The 15,798-nt window shown below is 36.8% G+C and overlaps 1 protein-coding gene across 1 annotated transcript; it reads left to right on the top strand.

The window, feature by feature from the left end:
* The first annotated feature begins 482 nt into the window (after window positions 1-482).
* Window positions 483-11,559, top strand: LOC145595766 (nucleoid-associated protein At4g30620, chloroplastic-like). Its single transcript, XM_081652188.1, has 7 exons — window positions 483-656; window positions 3,622-3,770; window positions 10,420-10,520; window positions 10,622-10,661; window positions 10,959-11,030; window positions 11,115-11,171; window positions 11,284-11,559. Exons 1-7 carry the CDS (start codon window positions 551-553, stop codon window positions 11,356-11,358), a joined length of 600 nt encoding a protein of 199 aa, XP_081508314.1. The 5' UTR covers window positions 483-550; the 3' UTR covers window positions 11,359-11,559.
* Window positions 11,560-15,798: the final 4,239 nt, after the last annotated feature.

Here is a 15,798-nt window from a genome sequence, read left to right as displayed (position 1 = left end):
TTAAGTTAAAATAATTAAGGAAAAGACTATAATACCCCTTTTAAACATCTAATGTCTCGATTTGCGTGTTGAAAATTGTTCGGTTAAAGTTTTGAAAGTCAAGTTAGTTCTTAAGGATCCAAATTAACCTCGAAATTAGCAAAAAAATAACTCAAATGTCTCATATGTGTGTCAAAAAATGTCTCGATTTTCGTGCCGTTACTTTTTTGTGATAATAATTGTTCGATTTAGGCTTTAGGGGTCATTTTGACACTTAATGAATCTAAATCGAACTCGAAATTGTCAAAAAATTAACGAAAATATCTCATTTTGCACGTCATGATATTTCTTATTTTTTTGTCATGACACGCAAACCAAGACATTTTCGTCAATTTTTTGACAATGGGAATTTCCTTAATTGTGTATCAATAGGAAAAGTCAAAATCACAGGAGTACCAATGGGAATTTCCCTAATTTTTTATTGATAACTTCTATTTTCTTCATTTCATCGATAACGGGCTTTGGGGGTTATCTTCTCTTCCACTCACAGTCATTCTCTCTCTCTCCTTCAATGGCGTCCACGAGCACACCCCTCAGCACTTCAAAACTTCCAATTTATTCCAGATTCAATGACACCCTCAAGTTCAACCATGCTTCTTCTTCCTCTATCTCCTTCTGTAAGCTCTCTTTCTTCTATAACTCTTGTTTATTGTATTTGATTTTAGTCTCTAACAATTATGTTTGATTGTTTTTTTATCCAATTGTAATTTGTAAATCATTTCTTACAATGTTAATTGCTTCATGATATTGCGATTTGGGGTTTTAATCGTTTTAATTTAGGGTTCTTTTAAGCCAATTATGTGAATACTGAATAGTATTAGCTTTAGCTATAGCTTCATTTTTTCTAATCATTAATTTGCATGAATCATTATTGCTTGAAAGATTTATAATTTACTGGATTACATTGACTTTAAATTATAGACCTTTTGAATTTTGGTTGTTTGATTAGCTGCTCTAATTCTAATTAAGAATGTTATGGCCAATTTTGATTAGCTAGCTTGCTGCGAGGCAATCACTCGTTTCGGCTATGCTGTATACCAATAAATCAGGGGTGCCCGTCCTTTTATAGATTGGGGCGGTGTTAATTCTGTGAATTATCTCTAAGATATGCATGAAAAGTGGTTTCCTTACTTTCCTAAATTGTAACATTGGCTAAACAAGTTATGTACAAGGAACTTACCTAGTTGAATATTAAAGTATCATGGCTATTCCGCAGCTTATGCTTAGCTTCTAGTTAATTGGTCCGTTTTTGGAAACTTAAGCATTATTGTCTCCCGATAGATGTCTTAGACTATGTTAGTCTTACTTAGAACTCGGGTGGAGATGTGGGTAAGCATCACACTAGGCTATTCCAATGAAATAATTTCCAATTTTTCTTGGTCCGAATTGAAGTATCAAGTCATAAGTGCTCATCCGAGTAACAATATGTCTATATGACATAAGTCATGGAGTACTTATTTGTCTTGTAATCTTTAGTAATTAGGTGCATAAGATAGGCTTGTATAGGCTTTGAAAAAAAAAATCCCCAACGGATGAATAGTGTTTATTAACAAATTAATCTATAAAGATAATTGTAGGTCTATATTGTTAACTTATGTGTATGGCCTAACAATTAGTTTGTGGGGTAGGACTTTATCTAGCTTATAATCTTAGTGTCTTGAATTTGGAAGGTTTGAAAATTTTCATGGGATAGTTCATAGTTGGCATATAATCAGTCTATCGTTCGATACTTGGTTTGAATAGTATATATAACTAAGAAAAACATGATGTAAAGCTTCTTAAAACCTATATTGGATTTTATTGCTTCCGTATTCTCCGACTAGATTTGCACAGCTGTTGATAGTTCTAAGCCATTGCTATCAATTTTAAATGGCGTTTATGCTAGGTGTAGTATTTCCTTATGCTAGATTTAGTATTCCCAAGTTGTAATGAAGATATTATCTGTAAATGGGATGAACATGCACCAATATCTTTTGGAAGACCATGCCAATATTTTGGCTTCTATGCGTCCATCAGAATTTTTAAAGGAAAAAGAGGTTTTCTTCCAAACGAATGAAGTGAGGCTGTGATAGATCATTCTGATATTTGACCTTAATGTCTATGTATGAAGAACATTGATCAATGCCCAGTCCACTATGACTTGGCTACACACCTTTACCTAAGGCATGGGCCACCTGAATTTACATTAGCTAGATCACTAGAACCTGGGAGGAAGTGGGCGATCCAATGGAATAGTTATTTTCCAATCACCCTAACATGGTATACATAATGTTGATATTTGGCGTTCTAAAGACTCTTGGAGATGCAAGCTGATTAGTACTTCCCTAGTCATAGTTTTAAACTAAAATTAATTTCTTATTTGGAAGTCATATGACACCTACAATAAAGGTAATAAATAACAAATGCAGTATATATTAAATTGGATCAAATAAAATTGTACTTCAGCAAATCATGGTTTTTTGTGGATGAGATCTGATCACCCTTTTCATGTCATTATTTGATACAACTATCTAAGACGGGTTTTATTGATTAATTGTAGTTTTCGAATAGAATGAACCAATTCAATTGATTGCACACGAGTGATTGATATCTCCTCCAACAGTGCACAGATCTCCTTTGACAAATCAATCTGTAGCCCCCAACTCTTACAAGGAGAGAAATAAAATCCAATATATAGGTCAATATAAACCAATATTTGTTTAAAAAATAACCCTCCAATAGAGAGAGAATAGTGTTATATTGTGAACATAAACATGAAATATAGTAATTAACGAAAAAAGGCACAACATCACCCTCAAGCCTGCCTGAGGAAAGCATTGTTGAACTAGTTGTGACATAATTGGCCAGTGTTCGTACCATCTTTGAAGTTATATTCAGTAAGGATGTCATATCCTGGTGAAAAAAATGTGTCTGGGGTTTTGAGTTTGCATTTCTCTGGTTGCAAAGTTGTGTCCTGAGTTGGGTTTTGTTAAGGATGGGGGAAAGTGTGTGTCATAGATTGGGTATTTGAGGATGGAAGCTAAGAGAAGAGATGGAAAATCGCAAACATAAGCTGGAAAACAGATAAAATTGAAGAAAAGTTAAAAAAGACTTTTAATTGGGAATAGATAGATGATTGTGATGTTGATGCTATTAAACCATGAACAAAGGTGTTTTCAATTATAGGCCTTAGAGTGGTTTTTTTTTTTGAGGGAATAGGCCTTAGAGTGGTTGGATACTCCTGAACTAAGCAACTGAAAAACCTGTAAAAAACTCAACCATTTTCTGATTCCCATTTCTATATTACTCCTCTATATAGGAGCTTTACTCCCTTTACTCGCCTTTCTCCTCTTAACAACTTCTTTACTTATTCCCCAAGCTCCCTTTGACAGAAATAGAACTCACTCCGCAAAGTAATTCTCTTAGACTAGTCTATTAAAATGTGTATGATGGGCCTGACAGCTAATTAATGTTATCTAGTGTTTCTATCCTCACAAGTCTCTTATTTGGTTATGTTTGAACGTTACCATGCATCATATAGATGTTGTATGCAATTTGCAGTATCTTATTGTCATGTAATCTAATCATTTACTATTTTTACAGGCAAATTAAATAGTCAGGCTAATTCTATTGGCCGTCCATGTTTGGTGTGGACGAACAGTAACTCTGGGAAGAGCTCAAGATCAGTACGTGTATATGGTTTATTTGGAGGTAAAAAGGATAGCGAAAAGGGCGATGACTCTTCATCAAAAGTGAGCTTTCTTTTTCCTTATATTTCTATATGCTCTTGTATCAGAATATCTTCATCCTTTGTCGCAGTTGTCATACATGTTTGCATGGAAAAATCAGAGCCTCCCTGTAGGTATTAGTATTGTTCGCATTATAATGATTTCATGGGCAATTTGTGAGCTCATCTTGTATCTATAGTCCCCCTGCCTTTGGCATGATTTTATTTTGGCCAAATTAGGGTGTAAGTAGTAGACGTGTTTTTTTTTTTCTTGTCACCCTGTGAGTACAAAGTTAGAAGACTTGAATCTAATATTAACACCCATACTCCTCACCTGATTGACAAGGACTTTGATTGAATCTAGCAATCTTCTTTGCTGGGGATGCTTCCAACTCGTGCTTGCCACCTACACAAAAGCAACATAATTTTGAAATGTTAGATAGCTGAGTGTTGAAACCTCTTATTTTCCGTGATTGTAAGTTACGGATTGTTCTTGAGCTTTCTGCTTGCTTGCCAGTACGATTAGGCTTACCTTGCTTCTGTTGTGAGATGTAAAATTGAATTTTGCAAATGACTGGGTATTGGATGTTGGTGGCCAAATACATTATCCATATCCAGTGCCACAAGAGACTGCTTTCTCATGAACATATGGTCGGCACCATCATGGCTAATTACTTTACATCTTGAGGTCTGGGACATCTATGAGTACTGTAACCCTTAAACAACTGTATAGAGGAGTTTTTTTTGAATGAGATTATCCATTGGAGCCTTGAAGGTGAGTTGTTCTTTTCAAACTAGCTTATGAGGGACTTCTAGCAATCCAATTGCTTGCAGCTTTGATGTAGGAACTGTCACTGTGGTGTATGAGTATAAAGCTTCCTTCCCTTCATTTAACCAGTCAATATTACTATTTGAGATTCTCAAAGTGGTGGTTCTCCTTTTCTTTTCCTCTGTACTTGGTTTCTCATTGTTATCCTTATCAGGCAGCTCTACACAAGTCGTATGTTGGTTTTCTTGCTTTATTCTGGTTACATTTTTTTATCATTGTATAGCATATTGTCCTCTATGGGCTCTATCCCATTACCAATTAGCATCAGGGACTAAGTAATAGTTAGCAAGTCTTCCCTTTTGTTTCCAGATCTAGAGGGTATATATGCAAATTCTATATCATCCATGTCCTTATCACTTCACTTCTCAGACCCTCAACACAACAGTGATGACTCCCTACTTAACTCTATGCCATAGGAGTCAACCTTTTACCTTGAGTTATATATTTTCAAGTGCCTCCACTTAACTTCCACTTCCCAATTGTGAATGTGATGTAGCTTTTCTGAAGGGCTTTTCTTTGTTTTGGTCTAGCCATAGGATTATAGATCAGACTTCAGATGTTTGCTCAAACATACCCACTAAAATTCCAATGATTGCCTCAATGCAGAAATTTTGGTTGGCCTTAGCGGGGTTACCTAATATTAGAGCTGTCTATTCGGGTATTCAAGTCGGGTTTGGGTCGAGTCAAATTAGGTCTCGGGTTAAATCAGGATCTGATTATGTTGGGTCAATCTAGCTTCAGATTAGTTCAGGTTAGGTCAATTTCAGTTCAAGTTATAACGGGTTGTTCACCTTTTCGGATATAGGTCGGGTTCAATTTGAGTTAAAATCAGATCGGGTTTAATTTCAGGTTCGGGTTGTGTTGAGCCAGGTTTGGATGGGTTAACAAGATGGTACATTTGGGTTTGGGTTAGTGTTGAGTCGGGTTCTGGTTCAAGTTCAATTCTAATAAATATCGATGTGGCCAAGTGAACTATATAATTACGCCATCCATAATTTGATCAAACATCATCAAGATGTTATTAAACCTATATATGAGTAAGAGGGAACAAAAGTTATATAAGCTAAACAAAAGATTTTATTAAATCGGATTGAGGGTTTATAGAATTATACCAGTATATAAGCTGAATAAAAGGTAAAGATGTATAAAATTTTATTAAACCTTCCATGACTCGTGTTCATGTTTTAATTGGGTCGGGCACTAGTTCAGGTTTAGATTGTTTTCGGATCGGATTAAATCAGTTGACGGTTGCTATCAGGTCGGGGGCATGTTCGGCTTCAGGTTATAAAGTATTGTATCAAATGGGTTTTCAGTTAAGATGAGGTCAGGTTCGAGTCAGGTTACAGGTCACTAGTTTCACCTTATTGCTCGAGTGCAGTCTGGGTTCAGATCTTTGTCCATTAAGGTCGGGTTCTTAGGTCGGATCCGTTTTTGACAACTCTAGCTATAATTCACACTTTTTGAGGAAATTTTGAGATTTTGGGGCCTTGTGGCAAAAAGTGTTGAGACCCTAGATTATATATCTCGGGGTCATATAATGCCATTTGAAACTACATATGATCATTATATGTTGTCATAAACGTATGTGGTAGGCTTGAATTTACGAAATCAATGCAAGTTGTGAACGGGTAAAATGATCGTTTAAGCGCATATTAGATAGTTCCACCGACCCAATTGGACAACCAAAGGGTATTAGGGACCATGGTAAAGATCTCGGCAATTTTTATTTTCGGGCGAAAAAAGGTCAAAAAATAAAAAAAATGAGGGCTATATCCCAGCTTTTTGAAGAAATTCTGAAGTTTTGGGACCCGGTAGCGAAAACCCTTGAGACCCTAAGGGGTACATCTTGGGGTCATATAATCCCGCTTGAAACCATATATGATCATTATATGTTGTCATAAATGTCCGTGGTAGGCTTGAGTTTACTAAATTACTACAAGTTGTGAACGGGTAAGATGAGCATTTAAGGGCATATTAGACGGTTCAACCAACCCAATTGGACTCCTCGAGGGTATTAGAGACCATGGTAAACATCTGAACAATTTTTATTTCCGGACGAAAAATGGTCACAAAATTTCAAAATTGAAGGCTATAATTATTCACGTTTTTTGAGGAAATTTTGAGGTTTCGAAGCCCGGTGGTGAAAAGTGTTGAGACCCTAGGGGATATATCTCGGGGTCATATAATGTCATTTGAAACCACATATGATCATTATATGTTGTCATAAACGTCCGTGGTAGGTTTGAGTTTATGAAATCACTGCAAGTTGTGAATGGGTAAAATGACCCTTTAAGGGCATATTGGATGGTTCCACCGACCCAATTGGACTCCCAGAGGATATTAAAGACCATGGTTAACATCTTGGTATTTTTTATTTTCAGGCGAAAAAATGTCAAAAAATTACAAAATTGAAGGCTATAATCCACGTTTTTTAACGAAATTTTGAGGTTTCGAGGTCCGGTGGCGAAAAGTCTTGAGACTCTAAGGGATACATCTCAGGGTCATATAATGCCGTTTATAACCACATAAAAATTATTTTATGTTGTCACAAACGTCTGCGGTAGGCTTGAGTTTACGAAATCACTACAAGTTGTGAACGGGTAAAATGACCGTTTAAGGGCATATAGGACGGTTCCCTCGACCCAATTTGACTCCCAGAGACTATTAGGGACTATTGTAAACATCTTTGTAATTTTTATAACCGGGCGAAAAAAGGTAAAAAAATTACAAAATTAAAGACTATAATCCATGCTTTTTAAGGAAATTTTGAGGTTTAAGGCCTGTAGCGAAAAACCTTGATACCCTAATTGATACATCTCAGGGATATATAATGCTGTTTGAAACCATATATGATCATTATATATTGTGATAAACGTTCGTGGAAGACTTGAGTTTATGAAATCACTGCAAGTTGTGAACGGGTAAAATGACCGTTTAAGGGCATATTGGATGGTTCCACCGACCCAATTTGACTCCCACAGGTTATTATGGACCATGGTAAGCATCTCGGAAATTTTTAAGTTTTCGGGTAAAAAAGGGTAAAAAAAATTACAAAATTAAAGGCTATAATCCACGCTTTAAGGTATTTTGAGGTTTCGGGCCCGGTGGCGAAAAGTCTAAGGGATACATTTCGGGGTCATATAATTCCGTTTGAAACCACATATGATCATGATATGTTGTGATAAACGTTCGCGGAATGCTTGAGTTTACAAAATCACTGCAAGTTGTGAATACGTAAAATGACCGTTTAAGGGCATATTGGATGGTTCCACCGACCCAATTGTACTCCCGGAGGGTATTAGGAACCATGGTAAACATCTCGGTAATTTTTAGTTCTGGCAGAAAAGGTCAAAAAAGTTACAAAATTTAAGCCTGTATCCACGCTTATTGAGAAAATTTTGAGGTTTCGGGGCACGGTGGCGATAAGCCTTGAAACCATAAGGGATACATCTCACTATCTCAGGGTCATTTAATGATGTTTGAAACCACATATGATCAATTTATGTTGTCATAATTGCCGTTGTAGGCTTGAGTTTACGAAATTATTGCAAGTTGTGAACGGATAAAATGATCGTTTAAGGGCATATTGGATGGTTCCACCGACCCAATTGTACTCCTGGAGGGTATTAGGGACTATGGTAAACATCTTGGTAATTTTTAGTTTCGGGCGTAAAAAGGTCAAAAAATTACAAAATTGAAGGCTATAATCCACACTTTTTGAGAAATTTTGAGGTATCGGGCTCGGTGGCGAAAAGCCTTGAGAACTTAAGGGATACATCTCGGGGTTATTGTATTCCGTTTGAAACCACATATGATCATTATATGTTGTCATAAACGTCCGTGGTAGGTTTGAGATTATGAAATCATTGCAAGTTGTGAATGGGTAAAATGACCGTTTAAGGGCATATTGGATGGTTCCATCGACCCAATTGGACTCTTGGAGGGTATTGGGGACCATGGTAAATTTATCGGTAATTTTTATTTCTGGGCGAATAAAGGTAAAAAAAAATTACATAATTGAAGGCTATAATCCACGCTTTTTGACGAAAATTTTGAGGTTTCGGGACACGGTGGGGAAAAGCTTTGAAACCCTAAGGGATACATCTCATGGTCATATAATGGCGTTTGAAACCACAAATGATCATTATATGTTGTCATAAATGTCCTTGGTAGGCTTGAGTTTACGAAATCATTGCAAGTTGTGAACGGGTAAAATGACCGTTTAAGGGCATATAGGATGGTTCTACCGACCCAATTGTACTCCCGGTGGGTATTAGGGACCATGGTAAACATCTTGGTAATTTTTAGTTCCGCACGAAAAATGGTCAAAAAAAATTTACAAAATTGAAGGCTGTAATCCATGCTTTTTGAGGAAATTTTGCGGTTTTGGAGCCTAGTGGCGAAATGCCTTGAGATTATAAGGTATACAAGTTGAATCGGATAAGTTGAACAAAAGACATAAATTTTAGTAAACCTTCCATGCGTCGGGTACTAGTTCGGGTTCAGATTGTTGGGTCGGATTAAATCGGTTAACGCTTACTCTCCGGTCGGGAGTAGGTTTGGGTTCTAGTCAAATAGTATTGGATCAAATCGGTTGTCGGTTAACATATGGTCATGTTTAGGTCGGTTATAGGGTCACCAGTTTCACCCTATTGTCCGAGTACAGGTTGGGTTCATTCCCGATTTAGGGTCGAGATCTCGGGTCGGGTCATTTTTTGGCAGCTCTACCTAATACTCCCTTCGCTCAGCGAATTCTATATTGATACTTACTACGTTCCAATAATACTTCTGTGTTTTAATACTCCCAAATTAGCATATTCCCCGTGTTGTGATATCGCAATGCAAAGAGATAGAAATTAATGAGAAGGGGTGGCAGAGAGTAAGAATGGATCAACAAGGGTGGGGTTTGTTTATTTGTCTCCATTATTCCAACAACGCTATAGAGGCTTGGGAGGAGGGGGCTCCTTCTTTTGCCTTCGTGCTTTAGTTTGTTTCTTTTGGATAGTTACCTAATACTCCCGTCCCTGTTATGAACTCCAATTTCAGATTTTCATACCAAATCCCCCCCTTCTTTTTTAATTAAAAAACCTTAATATTTATTAGGGTGTATTGTTCATATCATATTATGACTCCAAAAAACCTCAAACATATTACCATACCCCCACCTAGCGCATTGCGAATCCGTACTCGTTCCCCGTATTGTAGCGTACTACGTATTAGCCTATTAGGTAACCCTGGGCTTTAGTGTATATATCATATGCTTGACTAACGTTGCCCAACTTATACAAGGATTCCCTTCTTTTAATAGCTTCACAGCCAACACATGAAAGAACTCCATCTGGTTTTAGGGCACATCAAGCATGGAAAACATAATCATCAAGACATCATCCCCAAACATCAAAGAGATTTAAAAAGAATGATATAAGATCACATAATTGATCTTTATCCTGGGACTGAGGTATAGTTCCAATAAGAAAGTTTCCAAAATACACTAAGAAGATTGCATTATTAAATTAATTAGGACCTAGATCTAATTAAGGATTCGAAAAGGATACGAATAACCTGGAATTGGAAGTGCCATTATCTGCTCTTACTATAAGCAGCTTTTCACCAGGCTTTGGGCCCAACAGTGGACTTGGATCTAAAAAAAAGGGCTGAAAAGAATTTCGTGCAATACGTATATCCTTATATCTTTTCTATTTTATTCAACGCAATGCTTTTGTGGACAGTATGTAACTAACTTTTTTATAAAGTAGGGACATTTTGATAGAGATGTATCGTGTACATGCCCTCAATCTATGTATTATTGAGTTACTACTAATCTTACCTTTTTGATCTAATGTAGGCTGGAATACTTGGCAACATGCAAAACCTGTACGAGACAGTCAAAAAGGCTCAAATGGTTGTCCAAGTTGAAGCAGTTAAAGTGCAAAAAGAGTTAGCAGCGTATGTGCTAATTTCTTACAATTTTTTGAGTAGAAAATTTATTTTTAATGTATTGATCTATAGCACAAGTGTTTCTTTTGTTATTTTTTTGGGTCTTGCAGAGCAGAATTTGATGGCTATTGTGAAGATGAACTTATAAAGGTATGCTGTTTCTCATAATATCTACCATCCCACTCTCTCCACAGGGAAAATAATATATTAAAAGAAAAATATAACTTGATACCTCTTTATATGAATTAGCTATGGCCTTTGGCCCTTTGGGTGTGCTACATTCTTTAATGTTATAAATCTGTGTAATTTTCACTACAAATACTTGTATTTCTTCTCTGGACTCTGTACATTTGGCATTTTGGCTATATCTTCATATCTGATAGTTTTTTTTTTTTTTTTTTTTTTTTTTTTTTTTTTTTTTTTTTTTTTTTAATAATGTTTTATTAGGTAACCCTTTCTGGTAATCAACAACCTGTTCGGACTGAGATTACTGAAGCTGCAATGGAACTTGGAGCTGAAGTGAGCTTTAACTATTATGTGGTGGTCTTTTTCTGTTGTGTCCACTTATTCCCTTACTGAACAACTGTCTTATCATTCATGCAGAAACTCTCGCTTTTAGTTACTGAGGCATACAAAGATGCACACCAGAAAAGCGTGCTGGTGAGACACCGTGTTTACTCTTTCAATTACCAAAGAAGGAAACAGCAAAAACGAAATATAATGGGGAATTTATTAATTCTAGATTTCTGAGGTTGTTATGTTCTTTTGTCAGGCAATGAAGGATAAAATGAGCAATCTTGCCCAAAGTTTAGGGATGCCACCAGGCATGAGCGACGGTCTGAAGTGAGGCTTCTAGCATGGATGCACGAGGATTGATCGCTGAAGTCAATTTTGGTCGATCCAACAGAGGACTTAAATCGTTTGCATTAGTTATGTAACCTACTTGTATACATTAGACAATTAGCAATGAGTTATTCCAATTTTGAAAGTTGTTCAAAGAATTGAATCTGGCCCATATGTCTATGCATTTGACCATTTTCAGCTATTACTACTGGTGTTCAGAATATCTTAATCCTCAAAGCAGTCACATAGTTTTGAGTTGTGATTGGTATGGGATGTGTAATGAAGCTATTATGGGGATGTTTGCTTCAATATTTTTTGGAATCGGTATGTATTTGGAAATTGGAAGCAACCGATACCAAACCTTAGGGCCTAATCCTTCAAACCCTGCAAGGCATTGATTTTCATACCTTGTGGTGTGGTGGGTTTCAACTTTCAATCAAACCCATACCATGGAATCAATATTAACTTGAAGATAAACCAAAACACAGCATACCTTTGTATAGCCATTGCAGTTTCAGATTTAGAACTATTATGGTCAAAATTGATTACATGCTATCAAAATTCAAGTCTGCTTCAACAGCTCGAGAGGAGTGGCAATGATGTTGGCATGAGAGGGGTCTGAGCGGTAGTGTGAAAGGTAATAGACGTATTTGTAAAAGCTAGAAAATCAATATTGAATGAAGACGAGGGAGAAATTAGGGATTGCAGAGAAGTATTGAGGCTAAGTGAGGAATTGATACATTGGAATAAAGCTAGTGTCAATACATTATTCGAAATCAATGCTTCTAAATCAACATAAGAATATGGACCTATTCTAGAACAGATATATTTTCGAGCCATGAGAAACAATGCATCAAAGGCTCAAGCTAAGCTATAGCTGTTGTGATAGTTTCAACAACAGAGGAATGCCATCTTGTCTTCTCAACACAATGCAATCCTTCACTATCTTTTGATGAGGTAATCCGGGTCTTCTGGATTTGGACATGCTCTCTATCCAAGTATGATTTCAGCATCGTCGTTCACTATCAGAGTTTATTCTGTCAGATTCTTAGTCGGGTTTGGGTCGGGTCAAATTAAGTCTCGGGTTAAATTAGGATCAGGTTTTGTCGAGTCAATCTAGCTTCAGTCCAGGTTCAGGTCGAATCAATTTCAGTTCAAGTTATAGCGGGTCGTTCACCTTTTCGGATATAGGTCGGGATCAATTCGAGTTAAAATCAGATCGGGTTCAATTTCAACTTCGGGTTATGTTGAGTCGAGTATGGATGGGTTAACAAGATGGTACAATGGTACATTTGGGTTGGGGTTAGTCTTGAGTCGGGTTCTGGTTCAAGTTCAATTCTAATAAATATCGACGTGGCCAAGTTGAACTATATAATTACGGCATTACGTCTTCCATAATTTGATCAAGCATCATCAAGATTTTATTAACCCTATATACGAGAATAGAGAACAAAAGTTATATAAGATGAACAAAAGATTCGGATTAAGGGTTTACAGAATCATACCAGTATATAAGCTGAATAAAAGTTATATATAAATTTATAAAACCTTCCATTACTCGGGTTCATGTTTTAATTGGGTCGGGTACTAGTTCAGGTTCGGATTGTTTTCGGGTCGGATTAAATCGGTTCACGGTCACTATTAGGTCAAGGGCAAGTTCGGGTTCAGGACATAAAGTATTAGATCAAATGAGTTTTCGGTTAAGATCAGGTCAGGTTGAACTCAGGTTACAGGTCACTAGTTTCACCCTAATATTGTACGAGTACAGGTTGGGTTCAGATCTTTGTCCGTTAAGGTCGGGTTCTCAGGTCGGCCAGTTTTTGACAACGTTAGTTATAATCAACACTTTTTGAGGAAATTTTGAGGTTTTGAGGCCCGGTGGCAAAAAGTGTTGAGACCCTATAAGATATATCTCGGGTCATATAATGCCGTTTGAAACCATATCTGATCATCATATGATGTCATAACATACGTGATAGACTTGAGTTTACAAAATCACTGCAAATTGTGAACGAGTAAAATGACCGTTTAAGGGCATATTGGACGGTTCCACCGACCCAATTTGAATCCCGGAGGATATAAGGGACAATGGTAAAAATCTTGGCAATTTTTATTTCCGGGCGAAAAAAGGTAAAAAAATTACAAAATTGAAGGCTATAATCCATGCTTTTTGAGGAAAATTTGACGTTTCGAAGCCCGAAGGCGAAAAGTCTTGAAACCCTAAGGGATACATCTCGGGGTCATATAATGCCGTTTGAAACCATATATGATCATTATATGCTGTCATAAACGTTCGTGATAGGCTTGAGTTTATGAAATCATTACAAGTTGTGAATGGGTAAAATGACCTTTTAAGGGCACGTTGGATGGTTCCACCGACACAATTTGACTCCCAGGAATATTAGGATCCACGGTAAACATCTAGGAAATTTTTATTTTTAGGCAAAAAAAGGTCAAAAATTACAAAATTGAAGGCTATATAATCCACGCTTTTTGATGAAATTTTGAGGTTTTGGGGCAAGGTGGCGAAAAGCCACGAGACCCTAAGGGTGCATCTCGGGGTCATATAATGTCGTTTGAAACGATAAATGATTATTATATGTTGTAATAAACATACGTGGTAGGCTTGCGTTTACGAAATCACTACAAGTTGTGAACGGGTAAAATGAATGTTTAAAGGCATATTGGACGGTTCCACCAACACAATTTGATTCCCGAAGGATATTAGGGTCTACAATAAACAAATCGACAATTTTTATTTTCGGACGAAAAAATATCAAAATATTACAAAATTGAAGGCTATAATCCACGCTTTTTGAAGAAAAAAATTTGAAGTTTCGGGGTCCGGTGGCGAAAAGCCTTGAAACTCTAAGGGATACATCTCGGGGTCATATAAAGCAGTTTGAAACCATATATGATCATTATATGTTGTCATAAATGTCCGTGGTAGGCCTAAATTTACGAAATCACTGTAAGTTGTGAACGTGTAGAATGACCGTTTAAAGGCAAATTGGATGATTCCACCGACCCAATTGGACTCTTCGAGGGTACTAGGGACGATGGTAAACATCTCGTCAATTTTTATTTTCGGACGAAAAAAGGTCAAAAAAATCCAAAATTGAAGGCTATAATCCACGTTTTTTAAGGAAAAATTTGAGGTTTCAAGACACGAAGGCGAAAAGCCTTGAAACACTAAGAGATACATCTCGGGGTTATATATAGCAGTTTGAAACCATATATAATCTTTATATGTTGTCATTAACATCTGTGGTAGGCTTGGGTTTACGAAATCAATGCAAGTTGTGAGCGGGCAAATTGACCGTTAAAGGGTATATTGTACGGTTCTACCGACATAATTTGACCCCCGAAGGATATTAGGGTCCACGATAAACATCTCGACAAGTTTTATATCCGAGCGAAAAACTGTCGAAAAATTACAAAATTGAAGGCTATAATCCACGCTTTTTGAAGAAAATTTGGCGTTTCAGGGTCCGGTGGCGAAAACCCTTGAAACCCTAAGGGATACATCTCGGGGTCATATATAACAGTTTGAAACCATATATGATCATTATATGTTGTCATAAACGTCCGTGATAGGCTTGAGTTTACGAAATCACTGCAAGTTGTGAACGTGTAAAATGACCGTTTAAGGGCAAATTGGATGGTTCCACTGACCCAAATGGAATCTTGGAGGGTATTAGGGACCATAGTAAACATCTCGGCAATTTTTATTTCCGAGCGAAAAAAGGTCAAAAAATTACAAAATTGAAGGCTATATAATCCACGTTTTTTGAGGAAAATTTGAGGTTTCAATACACGGAGGCGAAAAGCCTTGAAACCCAAATGAATACATATCAAAGTCATATAACGTTGTTTGAAATCATATATGATCATCATATGTTGTCATCAACGTTCGTGATTGGCTTGAGTGTACGAAATCACTACAAGTTGTGAACAGGTAAAATGACCGTTTAATGGCACATTGAATGGTTCCACCGACACAATTTGACTCCCGGAGGATATTAAGGGCCACGGTAGACATCTCAGAAATTTTTGTTTTCAGCCGGAAAAAGATACAAAATTACAAAAGCTATAATCCACGCTCGTAGATGAAATTTTGAGGTTTCGATGTCCGGTGGTGTAAAGCCTTGAAACCCTAAGGGATACATCTCGGGGTCATATATAGTAGTTTGAAACCATATATAATCATTATATGTTGTCATGAATGTCTGTGGTAGGCTTGAGTTTACGACATCAATGAAAGTTGTGAACGGGCAAAATGACTGTTTAAGGGCATATTGGACGATTCCACCGACACAATTTGACTCCCGGAGGATATTAAGGTCCATGATTAACATCTCGACAATTTTTATATCCGAGCCAAAAAATGTCAAAAAATTACTTCGTACAAAATTGAAGGCTTTAATCCGTGCATTTTGAAGAA

The sequence above is a fragment of the Chenopodium album genome, chromosome 19 (assembly GCF_948465745.1).
Source record: "Chenopodium album chromosome 19, dcCheAlbu1.1, whole genome shotgun sequence".
Taxonomy (NCBI): Eukaryota; Viridiplantae; Streptophyta; class Magnoliopsida; order Caryophyllales; family Amaranthaceae; genus Chenopodium; species Chenopodium album.
This window is presented reverse-complemented; position numbering and strand designations above follow the sequence as displayed.

Bases quoted from the DNA above. Each gene is read 5' to 3' on its own strand.
- LOC145595766 (XM_081652188.1), top strand. From the start codon at position 551: ATGGCGTCCACGAGCACACCCCTCAGCACTTCAAAACTTCCAATTTAT. The intron at 11,031-11,114 runs GTGAGCTTTAAC...TCATTCATGCAG, and splicing joins CAATGGAACTTGGAGCTGAA to AAACTCTCGCTTTTAGTTAC. The intron at 11,172-11,283 runs GTGAGACACCGT...TTCTTTTGTCAG, and splicing joins CACACCAGAAAAGCGTGCTG to GCAATGAAGGATAAAATGAG.